Source organism: Crotalus tigris, unplaced genomic scaffold, assembly GCF_016545835.1.
Source record: "Crotalus tigris isolate CLP2741 ecotype Arizona unplaced genomic scaffold, ASM1654583v1 scf7180000018549.3470463, whole genome shotgun sequence".
NCBI lineage: Eukaryota > Metazoa > Chordata > Lepidosauria > Squamata > Viperidae > Crotalus > Crotalus tigris.
Genome location: NW_024097072.1, coordinates 2752151 through 2770446, shown reverse-complemented (window position 1 = coordinate 2770446; position 18296 = coordinate 2752151). Strand labels below are relative to the sequence as shown.

Genomic DNA, 18296 nt, shown 5'->3' with positions numbered 1-18296 from the left:
CATTGGGCTAACTAACTACAACATGACATCCCAGCAGAATGATATCATATGATGGTCTGATTCACCCAACATGGTAAAATCAACAATTGGGTTCTTATAAAACAATGGGTGATAAACTCCATACCTATGTTTGCTTAGCAGAAAGCCCTGGACCCCTTCCAACTACTGAGGTGCCTAACCATAATAATAATAATAATAATAATAATAATAATAATAATAATAATAATAATAATAATAATAAAAGACATTTGAAAACTAGATAAAGTGCACATGCACTGTCACAAACACACATGCACTGTCACAAACACACCTATATATACACACATCTCAAATGAAATGTCATTTCAGCAGGGTTTAAACCGGGAACTTTAAGACTTGTGGATCTCAACTCCCAGAAATCCCCAGCCAGCATTTTGAGGTCCACAAGTCTTACAGTTGCCAAGTTTAAAAACTCCTGGTTTTTAAAGGAAAAAATAAGAGTCCGTGTCTAAGTTAGAGGGCCTCCTATCCACCCCATTTTGATTGGACTTCATTGTGTGCATCTACCCCAAAAGCAAAGCGTGCCTCTCAATTTTAATTCAGGTGGAGAACTCCTGTCTCTTGTAGCAATGAAAAGTTGGAGATCCACTTACATAAAGCTCCATGACCTGCAAATTAACTGCCTCTACTTTCTAATCTTGGATCTGGCAACCTCCACTCCCCGAATGACAAACTACCAATGTTCGGATACCTTAAACTAATTAAAGAAGCATTTCCGGATTTGCAGGCACATGCTGGGTTTTTGGCAAGCTCACGCTATTAAAACTATGACTCCTGGCCAAGGCTGGAGAGAAAAACACAGTGGGGAAGAAAGCCCATTGTCTGATGCATGGCTTAGCAGGGGTCTGCTGCTTCCCCCCACCAAAAATCAATAGAAGCTATCAAAAGAAAAACAATGAGCAGAATTGCCGAATAATTCCTAACAGCCCTGTCTGGAAAAGGCTTGGGCCAAGAGCAATTAGAAGCAAAGAGGGGCGAAGCTCCACCAGATCCCGACAAGCAGAAATAATTTGGCTTCAGTCCCCAACTCATTTGTGATGAAGTTGCCCCCTCTTCGCCTCCCCCAATGGCAACATTACTCTGGAGTTGCTGTTCTTTCAGCTGTAGCAGAGAGAGAGAGAGGCAGAGAGAGACAGAGAAAGACAGAGAGAGAGCAAAGAGAGTTTCTGATGGTCTCTGAGCTTGTTTGTTTGTTTGCAGACATTTTGTTAAAGGTAAAGCTTTCCCCTGTCCAGTTACGTCGATTTTAGGGGGTGGTTGTTGTTGTTAGTTGCGAAGTTGTGTCCGACCCATCGCGACCCCATGGACAACGTTCCTCTAGGCCTTCCTGTCCTCTACCATCTTCTGGAGTCCATTTAAGCTCATGCCTACTGCTTCAGTGACTCCATCTAGCCACCTCATTCTCGGTCGTCCCAGTCTTCTATTGTCCTCAATCTTTCCCAGCATCAGGCTTTTCTCCAGTGAGTCCTTCCTTCTCATTAGGTGGCCAAAGTACTTGAGTTTCAACTTCAGGATCTGGCCTTCTAAGGAGCAGTCAGGGTTGATCTCCTCCAGGACTGACCGGTTTGATCGCCTTGCAGTCCAGGGAACTCGCAGGAATCTTCTCCAGCACCAGAGTTCAAAGGCCTCAGTTCTTTGGTGCTCAGCCTTTCTTATGGTCCAACTTTCACAGCCCTACATTGCAACTGGGAAAACCATGGCCTTGACTGTTCATACTTTTGTTGGCAGGGTGATGTCTCTGCTTTTTAGTATGCTGTCTAGATTTGCCCTAGCTTTCCTCCCCAGGAGCAAGCGCCTTCTAATTTCTTGGCTGCAATCCCCATCTGTGGTGATCTTGGAGCCCAGGAAGATAAAATCTGTCACTACCTCCATTTCTTCCCCATCTATTTGCCAGGAATTGAGAGGGGGTGGTGCTCATCTACATTTCTTGGCCAAAGGAGCTAGCATTGTCTGATGACAATTTCTATGGTCATGTGACCGGCATGACTATACACCAAGGCACACGGAACACTGTAATTTTCCCACCGAAGTGGTACCTATTTATCTACTTGCCTTTGCATGCATGCTAGATGGGCAGGAGCTAGAGCAAGTAATGGGAGCTCACCCCATCAAGTGGTGTTTGGGTCTCGAACACGGAAAGTCAATTTTCCAGCTGACAAGCTCAGCATCTTTAACTACTGAGCCACCGCACCCCCTCAATCTTTTATTACCCAGCTAGGTAACAGCATCAGTGTTTTGATGATGTTACCTAGGAGGATACTGTAATGAAACGTGAAACTTAATGAAATCAAGAGGACACCAAGTTGACAGACCAAACTTGTCAAGATACATCAGGTATAATCAGATTCCTCTCTAGTCAGATTTCGCTTCGGCCTCTGATATTTCACTGTTGGCTAATTTTAAAACCTGGAACAAACTTTGCAATGATCTCTCTCTCTCTCTCTTTTTTAACAAGATGTTCTTTGTTTGGCGTATCTGTTGCACCAATTCAGCTTGTTCCTTCTTTAATTTGTTTGTAGAGAGATATTGTTTGAAACTGGAGTTGTAAACTTCCTTGAATAAATTAACACAAATGAAGTATATAAATGTTGTAAATGTATACGTGTGAGCAGCATTAACTCTGAGCTGTATAATTGTTGGGCATCCTTTTGGCAAGTGGACTTATTTATTTTTACAACTGGCTTGAATGGTCATGACCCCTGCTTCCCTCTTCTCCTGCATCCCAAGATCCTAGGATAAGATGGTCAAGCCTGCTACTTATTCGGCAACAAAAAACATATTGTTTCACTTATACAGTTTCCCAAAGGCAGCCAGTAACAGGTTCCCATGGCAGCCAAAACAAAAATGGATTAGAAAGAATGAATGCACGCATACATATGCCCCTAGATAAAACTCAGTAGTAGCAGCAACATATATCCACACAACACAAAGCCAATCCAGGATCCCTGAGACTATATCAATATACAACTGCAATTCTGAATCACAATATACGTCTCTCAAAATAAGATCTTTGTGGGTCTTGTGAAAAAAACCCCACTGCCATCAAAGTGAGGGGCCACCACAAGAAAGACTCTGTTCTTGTCTCTCCAATTGTGAAAATGACTTTAAGTAACAGCCTGTTCTGAAGCTATCAAAAAAAACCTGGTGTTTCATATCCATCCACATCAGGGAGAAAGAAACCCTGGTTTTTATTTGGATGGTTTTTGTTTTATTTTATTTTATTTTATTTATTTGCAACAAACAGCAACAGCATTGACGTGGCTTGTCAGGAGGTCACAAAAGAGGATCACGTGACACCAGGACACAGCGACGGTCATAAAGATGACTCAGTAGCCAAGCCTTTGAATTTTGATCATGTGACCATGGGAATGCTGCAACGGCTGTAAGTGTGAAAAAAAAGGTCATAAGTCCATTGTAACTTTGGTCACTAAATGATCTGTTGTAAGTCAAGGACTATCTATACTTCTTGTCGTTTGGAGAATACGTCAATCCTCTCTTTTCTGTGCCCAGTATTGCAAGACCACTATCAAGTATTGGAGGAACATTATCATGCCCCCCCAACCTAAAATAAACCTTTAATGTAAAAGTACTTAAGATTGGGGATATTTTATCTTTATCTTTGCAAATTCCAATGCAAAAAAAAAAAAAAAAAATACAGAAACACCAAATTAAATCAGGGCTTGGATCATGATCTACCATTTGACAAGTTTTGACTTCCCCACTTCACCCTGAGGTCAATAGTGGCTGCCCTTTGGATGTTGCTGTTTTCAGGTCCTGATAAAGAATCAAAATGTGGGAGAGAAAATTTGTTTAAGAATCCACATTTTGAGATCCCGATTTGTGTGGATTTGAGGGAAGATCTGGGTGAATTTTAAACAAAGCTGAAGACAACTGAAGAAAAGGAACAGAGCTATCCTACGACTGAATATATGAATAAGTGGCTGCAAAATGTATTTAATTCATCTTCCCTGTTGTTTGATGAGCCAATACAGAAATTCCCTGCAGGGCTGGGACTGAGACGTATCAAATCACAGCATCTGCCTCTTATTGTAAGAGAAAACTCTTCTAATCCAGACTCTTAGGTCCTACGAGGTCTCCCAGTATTTAGTCTGCCATGTCCACAAATTGGCTTCTTGGATCCTTTCACCAAAGTCCTGCATAAACCATCAGCAGATGGCTTGGCTGCTGATGTGCAGTTGCTCCAAAGCGATGCTGGCTGGGGGAATTCTGGGGGTTGAAGTCCACATGGCTTAAAGTTGCTAAAGTTGAGAAGTGCTGTGCCAAAGCTAGATGGAAAAGGAGAGCTGGAACAAGTCAAGTAAATGGCTGAACTTCCCAAAGTATCCTTCCCAGTCTGGGCTTCTCTCCAAACGTCAGTGCCTAACATCTCCTGCAACAGCTACACTAGCTGGGGAACTCTGGAAGTCCACACATCTGAATGGCATCTAGTTTTCAGGGCTCTGAGACACATCCCTTAGACGCAGTGTTTCTCAACCTTGACAATTTTAAGGCATGTGGACTTCAACTCCCAGAATTCCACAGCCAGCATTGCTGGCTGTGGAATTCTGGGAGTTGAAGTCCACATGCCTTAAAATTGTCAAGGTTGAGAAACACTGCAGAGCTCTTCGTAATCCTCAAGGATTAGTTCCATTCTCCATTATATGGCCCGTTTGGAACTTTTTGTTTGTGTCTCTTCTCAAATTGACTAGCAATAGCACTAACATTAGCAATGGCATTTAAACTTATATGCCACTTCACAGTGCTTTATAGCCCTCTCTAAACAGTTTACAGAGTCAGCATTTTGCCCCCAACAATCTGGGTCCTCCTTTAACCAAGCTCAGAAGGATGCAAGGCTCAGTCAATCTTGAGCCAGACAGGATCAAAATCCTGACAGTGGGCAGAGTTAGCCTGCAATACTGCATTCTAACCACTGTGCCATTACGGTTCTTGTGCCCCTACAAACAACCCCGAGTCATCAATCTTCCCTATTCATTGGCAATATCTACAACACTAAATATACATCTATTCATGTATACATCCTTCTGAGTTATTCTCCATTTACTGCGGAGATGAAAGATCAGAACCTGCTCCAGATGCTGTTAACATTGGGCATATGCTAAGCATTAAAGAGATGAGTCTAACCTCAACAGTGTCCACATGTTCACTGTTCATAGAGTACTCAGAAAGGAAGAGATAATACAAGGCTTCCTCAATTAGCCTTGGAGGAGCAGAGTCATGTTAATCTATGGTAGCAAAAAATTAAAAGTCTGGCACAGTAGAAGGCATAAGTCACTTCTGCAGAAAGAAATGGCGGGCTGAAGATGGTTCCATGAAAAGCGGAGTCAAAAACCAAACAATGAACAGCTGGCAAGTAGACTGTCTTTTCAAAAAGTCTCCAGACAAAAACAGGATGAAAGATAACCCACAAGGGCTCCCGATAATTGTTTTGAATAATAATAAAACATAATAAGTTTTTTTTAAAACTGGACATTAAATTTCAATGGAAGGAGAACAGATAAAATTGGATAGCAGTTATAGAATGGTGCAAAAACACTGGAAATATTGAAAGACCCTTTGGAAAAATGAAGTCAAAAGTTAATATTAACTATGTCAGCAGCAATATCTGTCTCTACGCATAGGCTGTGTCTAAAAGTTGTTATGTATGAGGAACACATTTTACTTTGCAAGACCGAGACTGAATTGAGGGTGGATTTATAAATGACAGGCTAAAAAAATGACATGGAAAAAGAAGAAGAAAGTGGCTGATGTTTTAATAATTAAGAGGGAAATACAAACAATAAATCAAAAAAGGTATCCGGATAATTTTAGCTTATTGGACTTACAGTTGAGACTTTTTACAAGTTTTGAAGGCTCTTGTGAGAAAGAATAAAGAAGAAAAAATTAAGTGCTACGACATTATTTGGATGGACTAAAAATTAAGACATATAAAGTTGGCCTATTTGATGTTTTTATTCATATCTCGAAATGTCTGTTGACTAAAAATAAAAAAATAGTACAGGCTTCAGGCAGCAGCAAACTAGATGTATGTTGTCATTTAAGAGGAGGTGAACTTTGGAAGTAAAATGTTTTCTTTTTCTTTGTTATATTTTTTCTTTTTTTTTCTTTTTTTTCCTTTTCCCATTTTCACTGTCTCAATAATTTTTCTATCTTTGTAAATATGTGTTTTCACTATTGCAGTTACAATCCTTGATAAAATTACTTTTTAAAAAAAGAAGGCCTAAGTTTCAGATCATAAAATCTTACACCTCTTAATAAAATGGTTAGTCAGAAGGAGTGCTACCAGATCTCCCCCTGATTTTTCAATTAGCCTGGGTCACCTTAGATCAACTGAGACGCTGACAGAGTTTGCATTCCAGAGATGCTCAGAGTGACTCTGAGTGACACAGGTTGGGCTGTTCCCATGACTGAGGTTTTCTGCAACTCAGAAACCCAGCGGGGGCAGTTGTTCTGCCCTTGCCATTTTTGTCAAGGTGTAGTTTCAGGCAGCAATGGGTGGAATGCTTGCTGTCTTCTACTCTTCCACATCAACCGCTCACCTCTTTCTATTGCATGGATAGGTGGGGAGGGATAGCAGTGTGAAATAGGGGTGCTTCAAGGAAACCCAACAATGAGCAAATAGTCCTTGTAATCTTGAGATTGGTTTGCCATGGATTAAGGCGGTCTTCCAGTTTTGTCTATAGTTGGCCAGGATGCTATCTGAGTTGGTGTAGGCAACCTTGGCTCTTTTATGATTCGTGGACTTCAACTCCCAGAATTCCTGAGCCAGCATGGCTCAGCTTGGAAACCTCTCCCCTTCCCCTCAGCATGGCTGGCTCAGGAATTCTGGGAGTTGAAGTCCACGAGTCATAAAAGAGCCAAGGTTGCCTACCCCTGGTGTACAGGAATGCAAAAAAAAAAAAAAATGTCAAAAAAGGAAGGAAAACAACATGGAATGAAAATTAAGATTTATGGGATTCCATTATGTTCTTCAGAAAAGACTAGAAGAACCATCCCTTCCACTCCAGTTATCCTTCCTATTGTTAGGTTTATCTTGGGAGCTTCTGCATCTCTTGAACTTCAGATAGCAAACAGGACCAGCCTAGTAAATCCAAGGGATTGCTCCAATACTTTTTGGAGAGGGGAGATTGGTTTGGACATGGAACTCTCAGTCTCCTACAACAGGGGTCCCCAACCCCCAGTCCATGGACCGGTACCGGTCCATGGCATGCCAGCAACCAGTCCGCACAAATAAGTGAAGCCCCATCCATGGGAAGCAGGCAGCACATGAAACTACACCCCCTCCGGTCTGCGAAAAAACCTCTCTCCATGGCACTGGTCCCTGGTGCCCAAAAGGTTGGGGGCCTCTGCCCTACAAGACCTGATCCTATGTCTAACCCTTCCTAATATATACATAAAGACTGCACAAGCCAGATGTTCTGTCTACTCTTCAACCAAAGGCAAAATGGAAAAGAGTGAATTGCCCAGTGACCAAACCAGATGGGAACAAGCATGTAGAAGATCTAAGAGGGCAACAGGCACTGGATCATTCCCAACTACGTCAGGCCCAACACCGCTGAATAAGACAAGAATTTGACCGATTTCTCTATGACGTCTTTAGTACTTGTGTGGGGAAAATATGGAATCTTGGAAACTATCTTAGAAATTTTTCCAACCTCATTTGCAGTGAATCAGTTTAGGCAAGTCTCTTTGTGTACTTTGAGATCTTTTTCCAGAACTTTTTTCATTTGGACTGAGTTTTATTTATGAGATGAATTGTTAAGTGACTGATCTGCCATCTTCTGACATCAGTATTCTCTTCCTTTCCTTTCTCTGCCTCCCCACAATCTCCTATAGCCTCTGGCTGCATCATCATCAACAACATTACCAAGGCACTGTAGAGGGTCCATATGCTACGATTTGTGTCAGAAGAAGAAAACCCTTTTACATCAGAAAAACTAGAGCCAATTCTAGCCTGATATAGCAGAGGTGGGGGATGAAACAGAGAGGACATCATAACTTGTTCCTCAAAAATAAAAAATAAAAATAATATGGGCTTCATGCAGGAACAAGTTAGATGTAGGGATGAGCAATCGAGAGAAAATAAAATAAGGTTTGATTTGATTTTTCAACCACCTACTGCAAATTAATAGCCTCCAAGACTTCAGTTCCCACTATCATCATGTAGCACGGGCAAAAATTAGCATTTGTCCAATTATACTCCAAAAAGGGACCAGAAATCTGTCTATATCTTTGTGGGCAGGAAAGGTTCATCTCTATTCTAACATAAAATGGAGTCATAGAGAACTTCTGAGTCTAAGTGTACTAAAAATAAGGGGAGGGGGGGGAAGGCTTCCTTACCAAACTCACTGGCGCACAGGTGCTCCAGGATGGCCTCCGACTTCATTTCATTGTCACAAGGGGGACACACAGCAGTGCCTGGCAAGAGAAGGGGGACACATCAAGCAAGGGAAAGTAACAACAGCATGAAAGAAGAACAAGTACCCATATAGACAAATAGACCAAATTGAACTACTAATAAGCCCAAGCGGTTCCTGCTCTTAATGGTATCAGTGCATTGCATTCAAGTTGCAGCTCCTTATTTTGTCCTTAAGTAATGAAGCCCAGCTTAAATGCAAGGCTGTCATTGCACCTACCCAGAAGGAAAACACCGAGATGAGTAGGGATCTCTTGGGAAACTAATAAGTACTGTTGTAATGCAATCCCTCCTTTATTATAGAGGAGGTAAATTGAGAGTTTCGTAGCTAGTTCCAGCCAACAGAGCAGCCATGTGGTGAACAGGAGGGTTTCCCCACAGCCATTGTGTGACAGGGCCCACAACATGACCTCTTAACAGTTGAGATCAATCACTGACTGCAAAAGATTATCCAACACAGAAATCTTTCAGGCTCACCGGAAACCGGGAAAAGCCGCATCCACCACTGAGATCTTGTTCTGTTGACTTCAGCTACAAAACACAGATGCTTGCCACCTCCCTTCTCTTCTGCACAGTTTGCCAAGATCGGCAACAGGATTCGAAAAGCGAAATCATTTTTTTTCTCTTTCATCTGCCGCTTGACACTGGAATAGTTTTCCCTCTTCGCAACTCACTCCCATTCCTGTTCAGCTTTCATCTTTGTTCATTCCTCCTAAGCTGTTTACATAGCACCTGAAGTCAGCTATAAGAAATGTAGTGGGAAGCTATGAGATTTGCTAAGCAGGAATTCCAAAGAAAACATCCTTTCCTAGTTGAAACTTAACATTCAACCTCCAGCAAGTCGAGTGGAGAATGGAGTCTTATCTGAATCTTTCTTGGTGGTGTTTGCAGATGGCATGGATGGATGATGGATGGTGCATGTTTGCAGATGGCATGGATGGATGATGGATGGATGGATGGGTGGGTGGGTGGGTGGGTGGGTGGAAGGAAAGAAAGGAGGGAGGGAGGGAGGGAGGGAGGGAGGGAGGGAGGGAAGGAAGGAAGGAAGGAAGGAAGGAAGGAAGGAAGGAAGGAAGGAGGGAGGGAAGGAACTTTATTGGCCAACTGTGATAGACAGACAAGGAATTAGAGGAGCAAGATGAAGATCCATCTTCACACAATATATTAAATCCCAAATCTACATTAACTCAATACAGTCACTGTATTCATGTAACATGGTTCCTACTTAATGCTAAGGACACTAGTAACTGAAGGACTGATCCTAAGCTACCCAATGCCATTTTAGCCTAGCCTACAAGGTTGTGTGAAACCAACGACTTTTTTTTAAATAAATTTTTATTTTATTCAAAAGATTAAAATCCAAAATCCAAAAGAAAAAAATGAATAAACACAAAACAAAAACAGACACAAAGATATAAAAATGTGAACTAAAGGGCAATCCCCACCCCCTATATATAATAGTTAACAGGTTAAACAACAGCAAAGATAAACATCAAGGCCTTCTGTTAAGAATCTCTTATTTTAATTTACTGGAAGAAAGTTTACAAGTTTTCTTACCTACCACAAATCACTCCAATGAACCTCAATGACATTTATTACCCAGACTTCTGCCTAATATGGCCTTCCCAAAAAAACAATTCTCTTGTGTATTGGCACTGCAACTCAAAGGGAGAATACTGATTGGGGAATTCTCCAGAACTCCAGAACATCTGGAATTCTGGAAAATGGTATCTGAAGACAAATCTGACTGTCCTCAAGCCAGTTCCTTTCTGAGAGGGCCGTGCTGAGATCATATAATGATTTTCAGAAAAGAACGCTTTTGTGAACCCCTGTCACCAAATGCCATTCTATCAGAATGGAGAAGTGTGAGGTTTCTTTCTACTTCATCTTTCCACCCACAAGAAGACCAACGTTCAAATATCCTCACTTAGTCAGGAAAGTCTCCGGGTGACCCTGGGTCAGGGCAGGGCACTGTCTTAAAGCTAAGAGCCACAATTCAACCCCCTCCCCAACCTTCCCAGGGGCCACAGAAGGCTGAGGTGGGAGCAGGAGCCCCTCCCAGAGGCAAAGAATTTCTATCCCCACCCTTAAGATCACCCCATCCTCTCCCAAAAGTCTACTGTGTTGAAATCCAGATGTTTAGCTGCAGAAATTCAGCAGGGTGGTCTTACAGCACCGAGGGGACCCTGGCCCATCACCTGCTCACTCTTACTCTGGGACAGGGGTCTTCAAACTTGCCAGCTTTAAGCCTGGCTGAGGAATTCTGGGAGTTGAAGTCCACAAGCCTTCAACGTGCCATGTTTGAAGACCCCTGCTCTAGGACAACCCTGTTTAGGACAATCTTAATCTTACCTGTGCATAAAATTATACAAATATTCCTTGACTTACCACCACCACCACTGGGCCCAACATTTTCATCGCTAAGCAAGGCAGTTGCTTAGTGAGTTGTGCCCCATTTTATGACTTTTTTTGGCCACAGTTGGCAAAATTCTGGGAATTGAAGTCCACAAGTCATAAAAGAACCAAGTTCGAAGACCCCTGATTTATGCTTTTCTCATGAGGAAGAAGCTCAGTCAGCTGAAAACCTATTAACTATCTCTAAACTCCTTCTTTGGCATTTGCTCTGTGTGTGCAGTGTGTGTGTGTGTGTGTGTGTGTGTGTGTGATTGTGTGTGAGAGAGCATGAATGAGTGCTTCCTTTCTCACCCCTGGCCTGTAGGAAGTAAAATGCTATCCATAGGATTAGCGGTTACATCTGCCACAAAAACATAATAAATGAAAAAGAAATAAATCTGTCTTTTGCCCTCCCCGACATTATATTTACTTGCAGACTTAAATGTGTGTATGTGTGTGTATTTCAATTCCCATCTGCCCAAATCAGCTTGTGGTCAGGGCTGATGGGAATTGTAATCCACAGCACCTGGTAGAGGCCAGACGGGAATGAATGAATAAGTGAATTTGAAAGAAACTCTCCTTTTTTGACAGCTGAGACCTTTGAGTAATTTTTTTATGGTACAATGATTTCATAATAAAATACCACAGCAAATTCTTCTAGTACTAAAATATTTTTTTAATATATGAAACCCATGGATGAATACTTAAATAAGCTGTAGGAACAATGGGTGGAGAATGGTTGAGCCCTACATCACTGGGTTTATACATTGTTCTGAATCATGGACTGCTGTAGCTGTTCTTAAATAAACCATAATGTAACCATAATCTTGGAATTCTGAGGGGAGTCAAAAGCCCTCAAAACTCACGTCAACCTTTACAGCAGAAAATTAGCAACGTGATTTCCTACCGTTTTGCAGTGGAATCTTTCTAAAACAAAACTTTTTAAAAAATAAATCTCCTTTCCATGGAATATCCTTCCTTTTTTAATGTATTATTTATATCATTTTAGCCATTGTCTCTCCACTGCAGGATGAAGGCCTCCTCCGCAGGTTTCCAACCTATACGGTCCCAAGCTGTCTTTTGCCATTTGGGACTGCCATACTTGTTGATGTCGGTGATCCATCTTATTTTAGATCTCTTTCGTGGACACTTTTGATCAAGCGGAATCCGTTCTATGACTGCCTTGGTCCACCTGCCCTCAGTTCTTCTTGCTATGTGGCCGACCCATTTCCATTCCTGTTCTTTTACTGTCTTGATGGCATCGTATACTATTCTTTATTCTCTGATCCATGTGCGGGTCTTTCTATCTTGTCGTGTGATGCCGAGCTTGTCTCTTTCCACTCGTAGCTTTTGTATCATGAGGTTGGTGTCCATGTTTCACCAGCACATATTAGGTAACACACACATTTATTCTTTTATTGCTTTTAAAATGTAACCTGAAATATGGGATTCAGTAACAGTATAACAGACTTGGAAGGGACTTTGGAGATCTTCTAGTCCAACCCCCTATTTGAGCAGGAGATCTTATACTATTCCAGACAAATGGCTGTCCAGTCACTTTTTAAAATCCTCATGATGGAGCACCCACAGCTTCTTGAAAGCCATTCCACTGACTGATTTCACTGTCAGGAAAATTCTCCTTAATTCTAAGTTGGAGCATTCTTGATAAATTTCCATCCAGTACTTCTTGCCATGCCTTCAGGTGCTTCGGAGAATAGATCATCCCCTCCTCAACACCGTAGATTTTTTTAAAAAAATGAAAATAAAATAGGACAATTTTCTTAGTATTAATAAATAACTGACTGTCCAGGACTTCCAACTCAAACCTAAATCCATGATTCTCCTACCCAAAGGGGAGTGAATCATAATCTAACTTAGTTTCTGGTCTGCTAGATGCCGAAACAAAATAAATTTATACATATATTTAAACTCACCCCTTCAAAAAAAATATAATATCCAAGCTATGGAAAAACAGAAAAAGCCCTGATTTCTTTTATGCCTCACCGTCCAAAAACACTACCATTTGTGTTCCTTCCCCACGAAACCCACTGGATGAGGTCTATGACAAGTCCTTTCCTTTCCATCTTTTGCAAACTATCACCTTACCCGTCGTATCCTGTTCTAATTTGGCACCAAATTTTAATCAGGAAAAATATCTACGTCTCTCAAAGGACTGGATTTGTAAAATTGGCAGCTTATACCTGAAACCAATACGAGTGGGGTGAGGGGGGAGCAGTGTGTCCCGTTTTGTGTGTTTTGTTTTAAAGGAGATTTTGGTGCCTTTACGGCTAAGACAAACAGCCAAAGCAAAACTCCCGTCAATCAACTCCTAGTTTCCAGCTACGGAGCAGTTATGAAAATAACTTTTTCTTCACAAGAGGTTAGTTTGAAAAAAAAAAAAAGTAGTAACTCTAAATACTGCCTTCTGCTATGGAATGCAAAGTATTGTTTTACATTTGGACCCTGATGTCCGCTTATTCAGAAACCTTGGATAGTATAGGAATGTTAACTTTTTAAAGATGCACAGATTTCATACCTAATGGGGAAAACGGAGAGGCCAATTGTTCAGATAGCCTCTTTAAACTACTTTTTCCAACTCGCTGGCAAAAATTGCATGTAAAATGGAGGAGTCAGAATCCAGGTCAAGGAAATTTGCATAAGGGTTGCCTGGCCTTGGTCTATGCTAATAGGGGATTATGGGAATTGAAGTCCTTCCTGTTTGGGTGGGAATGCCGGTTCCCTACACACTAACATAACGGTGACCTGTTCTGCTACAAGAGCACGCAGAGAGTCCTCATCTTACAACTGTTTAGCAACAGTTCAAATTACAACAGTCTTGAAAAAAGTGACTTACAGTCCTTGAACTTACAACCGTCGCAGCATCCCCACAATCACACATTCAGTATTCGGCCACTTGGCAACAGGCATCTATTTACAACAAGGAGCAAAGAGATGGAGTTGAAGGCTTTGGTAGCCCATTCCAATTCTACATTTCCTGGCTTCTAAGTGGAAAAATATATAGGACATTCTTGAGTTGCAATCGCTTTCATCAGCTATCCTACTAACTGCTTAATTTTATACATGCAAGTGGAGGGCGGGCAGGGTACATGTGACCGTATTACCTGCCCAGGATCCATTTCCTTGAGTTTGACCTCTTGGATTCATGTTTTTCTGCTTAATATTGCATTTTGACTATTAACACAAACATACACACATATATCCAAATGCATGGGGAGAAAAACCAGCTGGATCATGTTCAAGGAGCCTTGCTGAGTGGTGCTTTGTTAAAGTTTCTGATTTTGGGCCACTTCCCTACAGATATGAGAACAGTATTCTATTTTCACAACAGCTCTGAGGTCGAGTGTCCAGGAAGTTATGTTGTTTAAGCAAAGTTGCCAGTGCAAGATTTAAGCAACTCAGTACCCATGTCCCTCTCCAACGTGATGCGTTCATATCCAAAGAGTCTAAGCACAATGTACTGGGGGGGGGCACCAGTTTGACGAAGGTCAAGCCCCTAACTGTACTTCAAAGACTAAGGCTGAAAAGGCATCCCAAGGCAGCCCAGAGTGTAAATTCCAAACAGCCAAGGAGAAACTATCAGGATCATAGCAATACCAAGGTAATGTATTTCCAAAACGTTGGAAAGATTTCCCATATAATGTTATGCATTTAGACATAGTAAAACATGCCAGATATAGAGTTTCTGTATCTGGCATGTTTTACTATGTCTAAATGCATATTATACGGGAAATCTTTCCAACATTTTGGAAATACATTACCTTAGTATTGCTGTAATCCTGACAGTGCAGAGAAAGGGAGAGTAAAGAAAGTGGCTTATTAAATATCTTCTTCTATGCATGCTTTACCAGATAAACATTGCAAGCAGCACACACATAAAGGACTTCTTTGGACTTATTTAAAGTCCAAAGTTCAAACTGCTTGGTGACCAGTTCCAGCACTGGTTTCTTTACATCAATTATCTCCAATGTCTTGCAACTGCAACTCCCATAATTCCTAATGAGCAAGGAGAATCTGCTGGTTGAAATTATACAAATCAACATTGGAGGGCATAAGGGAAGAATGACACCAGTTTGGGAAAGGATCCTATAGTCCAGTGATGGCAAACCTTTTAGAGACCGAGTGCCCAAATTGCAACCCAAAACCCACTTATGCATCGTCAGGTGCTGGGTGGGTATGGCCCATTGGGTGGGCATGGCTGCGGTGGTAACGGCAGACTGGGTGGGACTAAAAAGTTCAATCAATCAATTCCAACTTTGCAAGATCTTTTTTTTCCCACAAGAAGTTGAAATTGACTGATTGATTGAACCTTTTTTTTTTTTTTTTTTTGCACATGGCGGCGGAGGCCTAAAGCGAAAAGGTTTTATAAAACTCAGCTGAAGGTCTAGGACTGGGGGACGGCGCGCGTGCCCACCGAGAGGGCTCTGAGTGCCGCCTCTGGCACCCGTGCCATAGATTCGCCACCACTGCTATAGTCACTCTCACTTTTTGTACAACATGGTTACAAGCACCACCCAGCAAAATCACTGAAGGAGTTTGTCAATAGCAGCTATTTACCCTAAAAGTCAACCAAAACCTCCAGCTGCAAAAGCAGTTGGGGTTAGGGCTTGCCTTCAGGGATAAGGCAGGGATAAGGCCCAGGACCCATAATTTAGGAGGAAGCCAAACAGGCATCCAGAAAAGTATCCTTACCTGGACTGGGAAGAGCACAGAGCTGGGAACTCGTGTTTGAAATATTCAGTAGGGAATCTTTTTTCTTTATCCATTAATAATACAGCAGAGTTGGAAGGAAACCAACAACAGAGGCTGACTTTATTCTCTTTATCTTTGAAATAAAGAAGTGCTTATCGGAACTGGGAGAATGCAGCTTAAATCTTCATCACAGAGGGGCAACTTTAAGCCAATCAGGATTTCTCAGTTTCTGTCTACCAGTTGGGTAGGGCGAAGAAGTACTAGATGCAATATAATCACACAAATCCGTGCTGGGTTCGCCAACATCCAGGCTCCAAAAGAATCAGGTCATTTATGGTTCAGCATCCTGTGGGAAGCCAGCCATGGATTTTAGCATGTAGTATAAACCAGGTCATCACATGATGCTAAATAGGATTGATCTGTCTGGGCACAGCAGGCATTATAAACAAGGCACTTTATGCTTTGTTAGCCCAGGTTGAGCATTAAGCCAATGTGTTGATTAGCAGACCAGCCAGGACTAAATCCTTGTCTATGTCTGGAGTTGTTGGTCCTATGAAGAGGCTCTTGTCTTAATTAATAAGTAAGGGCAACAATCAATTGCTTGTTTTTGTTTTTGTTTTTTGCTCTCACATTCTGAGAACACAGAACAAGCTGTAACAGAGAAATGTATGTAGAGATCCCCAAAAGCTACTAAGATTCCAAAATTACTCAAACACTGCTGCAGAAATGGGAAATTGTTTCTTTGAAGCTCTCCTCTCCCTCCTGTCTACTTTTGGGGAGCACAACTGCATGAACCTTCTTCAGCAACATTCTCGGGAAGCTGCCAAGTCTAATAATTAATCCTGTTACTGTTAGCAATGTCTGCCATAACTGCAATTAGTATTGGCACCATTGGCACCATCAACTTTACAGACAGTCTAACATTGAGGCTGAAATCCTCAGCAAGCAGAATCTGTCCTTAATCACTCAGCTACAGCCATTCCCTTCTTAACCTCACACATGAACTCAATTTAGAATGGGTGGGCTATTGGGTTACTCAATCCAGAAGAGTCTTTTCCATCCTCCTTCCAGCTTTGATGTGCTTCAGAGATGTAGACCAATTTGGTGTAACCACTGCTAACAGTTCTAGGAACTAAAGACCAAATAATCAGAAAGTGATGAAGTTATGGAATAATATTCTATTCCAGTGTTTCTCAATTTTGGCAACTTTTAAGACATGAGGACAGGCTGGCTGGGGAATTCTGGGAGTTGAAATCCACATGTTTGAAAGTTCCAAATTTGAGAAACACTTCTATTCATTACTGAAGACCTTGAAGTGGAAATGGTGTTAATGGGAAGATGGGACCCAGCTGGATCATAATATTACGGATTCTCCCTAAACATTCAGAAGGCCTTCTTCTTGGGTCTTGCTTTAAGATGGCCACCAGGAGCTATCATCTCACCTCCTCTTCCCAGCAGGACCATCTCTGAGCAGCTCCAAGCGAGGCCAAGGTAGAGAAAAAAGATGCTGCTAAGGACTAAAGCTTACCTTGAGGCTTCGAAGCCTCCGTAGCGTTGGGGGCCGTCATGGCAATGCAGACATCGTCCTGGGGAAACTGGTCACACTTCAGCATCTCGGGCCAGTAGAATCCAAAGAACTGCATGACCGGCTCGCAAGAGTCGCGCACGGCCTCGCAGAGCCAACGGCAGGGGTAGATGGGTCGGTCCAAGCAAATGGGGGCAAAGAGAGAACAAAGGAAGAGCTGGGTGCCAAAATGGCAGTTCTTGTTGAGCAAAGGCACCCAACTGCTGGCTTGCTGCTTGACCTCGGCCATGGTCTCGTGGTCCAGCAGGTTGGGCAAGACCATCTTGTCGTAGCCCACGCTGTGGCAGAGGCGCAGGTCAGCCGGGATGGCCACGCACTGCGGGGGCTTGGTGTAGAAGCGTCCACTTTGGTAGGAGCTGATGTCCGACTGGAAGCTCACGTAGTCGTACTCGTTGGCCCTGGCCAGGCCGGGCAGGAGGAAGAGGCCGAAGGTTGCCCAGAGCATCCACAGGGCATCCCAGCTGGCATCTTGGGGGTGGAAGACGAGGCCCATGCTGGAAGAGGACCGAGGGCAAGGTTGCAATACCGGCGGTGGCCCGGACGCCGCCTGCCTGGCTTCTTCTTCCAGGCGCTCGGGGGTCGTGGGGAGGGGCTGCAAAAAGCGATTCACCCCAACTTAACCCAGGAGAAGCCGGGTGGGAGCAAACGGGGGACCCCCCGCTCGAGTCAAGGCGTCCGGACGGCTCCTCCAGCCGCCTCTCACTTGCCTCGCCGGTCGGGGCAGCCCAGCCCAGCGCAGCCTCCCTGCCCGGCGGACTCCGAAGCAACAGCCGGCGCCGAGAGCGGCCACCAAAGAGCACTTTCTCCGCTGGAGTTTCAGAGCCCCTTTTCTCCGCCAGCCAATCCGCGGCGAGCTACTCCCCACCCTTTTCAGCCCTCCTCACCCCCCCCCCGGTCCGGGCTACAAGTGTCACTCAATTAGCCAATCGCCTCTCCGCCGTGGGCCCCCTCCCCTCCCCTCGGCGCGGGGGGGGAGGCGGCAGCCGAGCGCTTTTCAGCCCGCGGGGTTCCGCTCCGCTTCCCCCCCCCCCAGGTGGGCGGCGGGGGCGAGCGCGGGCTTTGGGGAGCGTCCGCTGACACAGAAGGAACCGTCCACGCGGGGATTCGCGCGCGTGGGGGGATAGTCGGGCCGCC

The 18296-nt window shown here is 43.3% G+C and overlaps 1 protein-coding gene across 1 annotated transcript in view; it reads right to left on the bottom strand.

Annotated features, from left to right (window-relative positions):
* SFRP1 (secreted frizzled related protein 1) overlaps positions 1-18001 on the bottom strand; it is a 30330-nt gene extending 12329 nt beyond the window's left edge. The window contains exons 1-2 of the mRNA XM_039354299.1: positions 17106-18001; positions 8398-8475 (exon numbers count right to left, since the gene is read on the bottom strand). Of these exons, the coding sequence (XP_039210233.1) occupies positions 8398-8475; positions 17106-17655 (628 nt within the window). The 5' untranslated portion in view covers positions 17656-18001. The remainder of the gene's footprint in view (positions 1-8397; positions 8476-17105) is intronic.
* Positions 18002-18296: the final 295 nt, after the last annotated feature.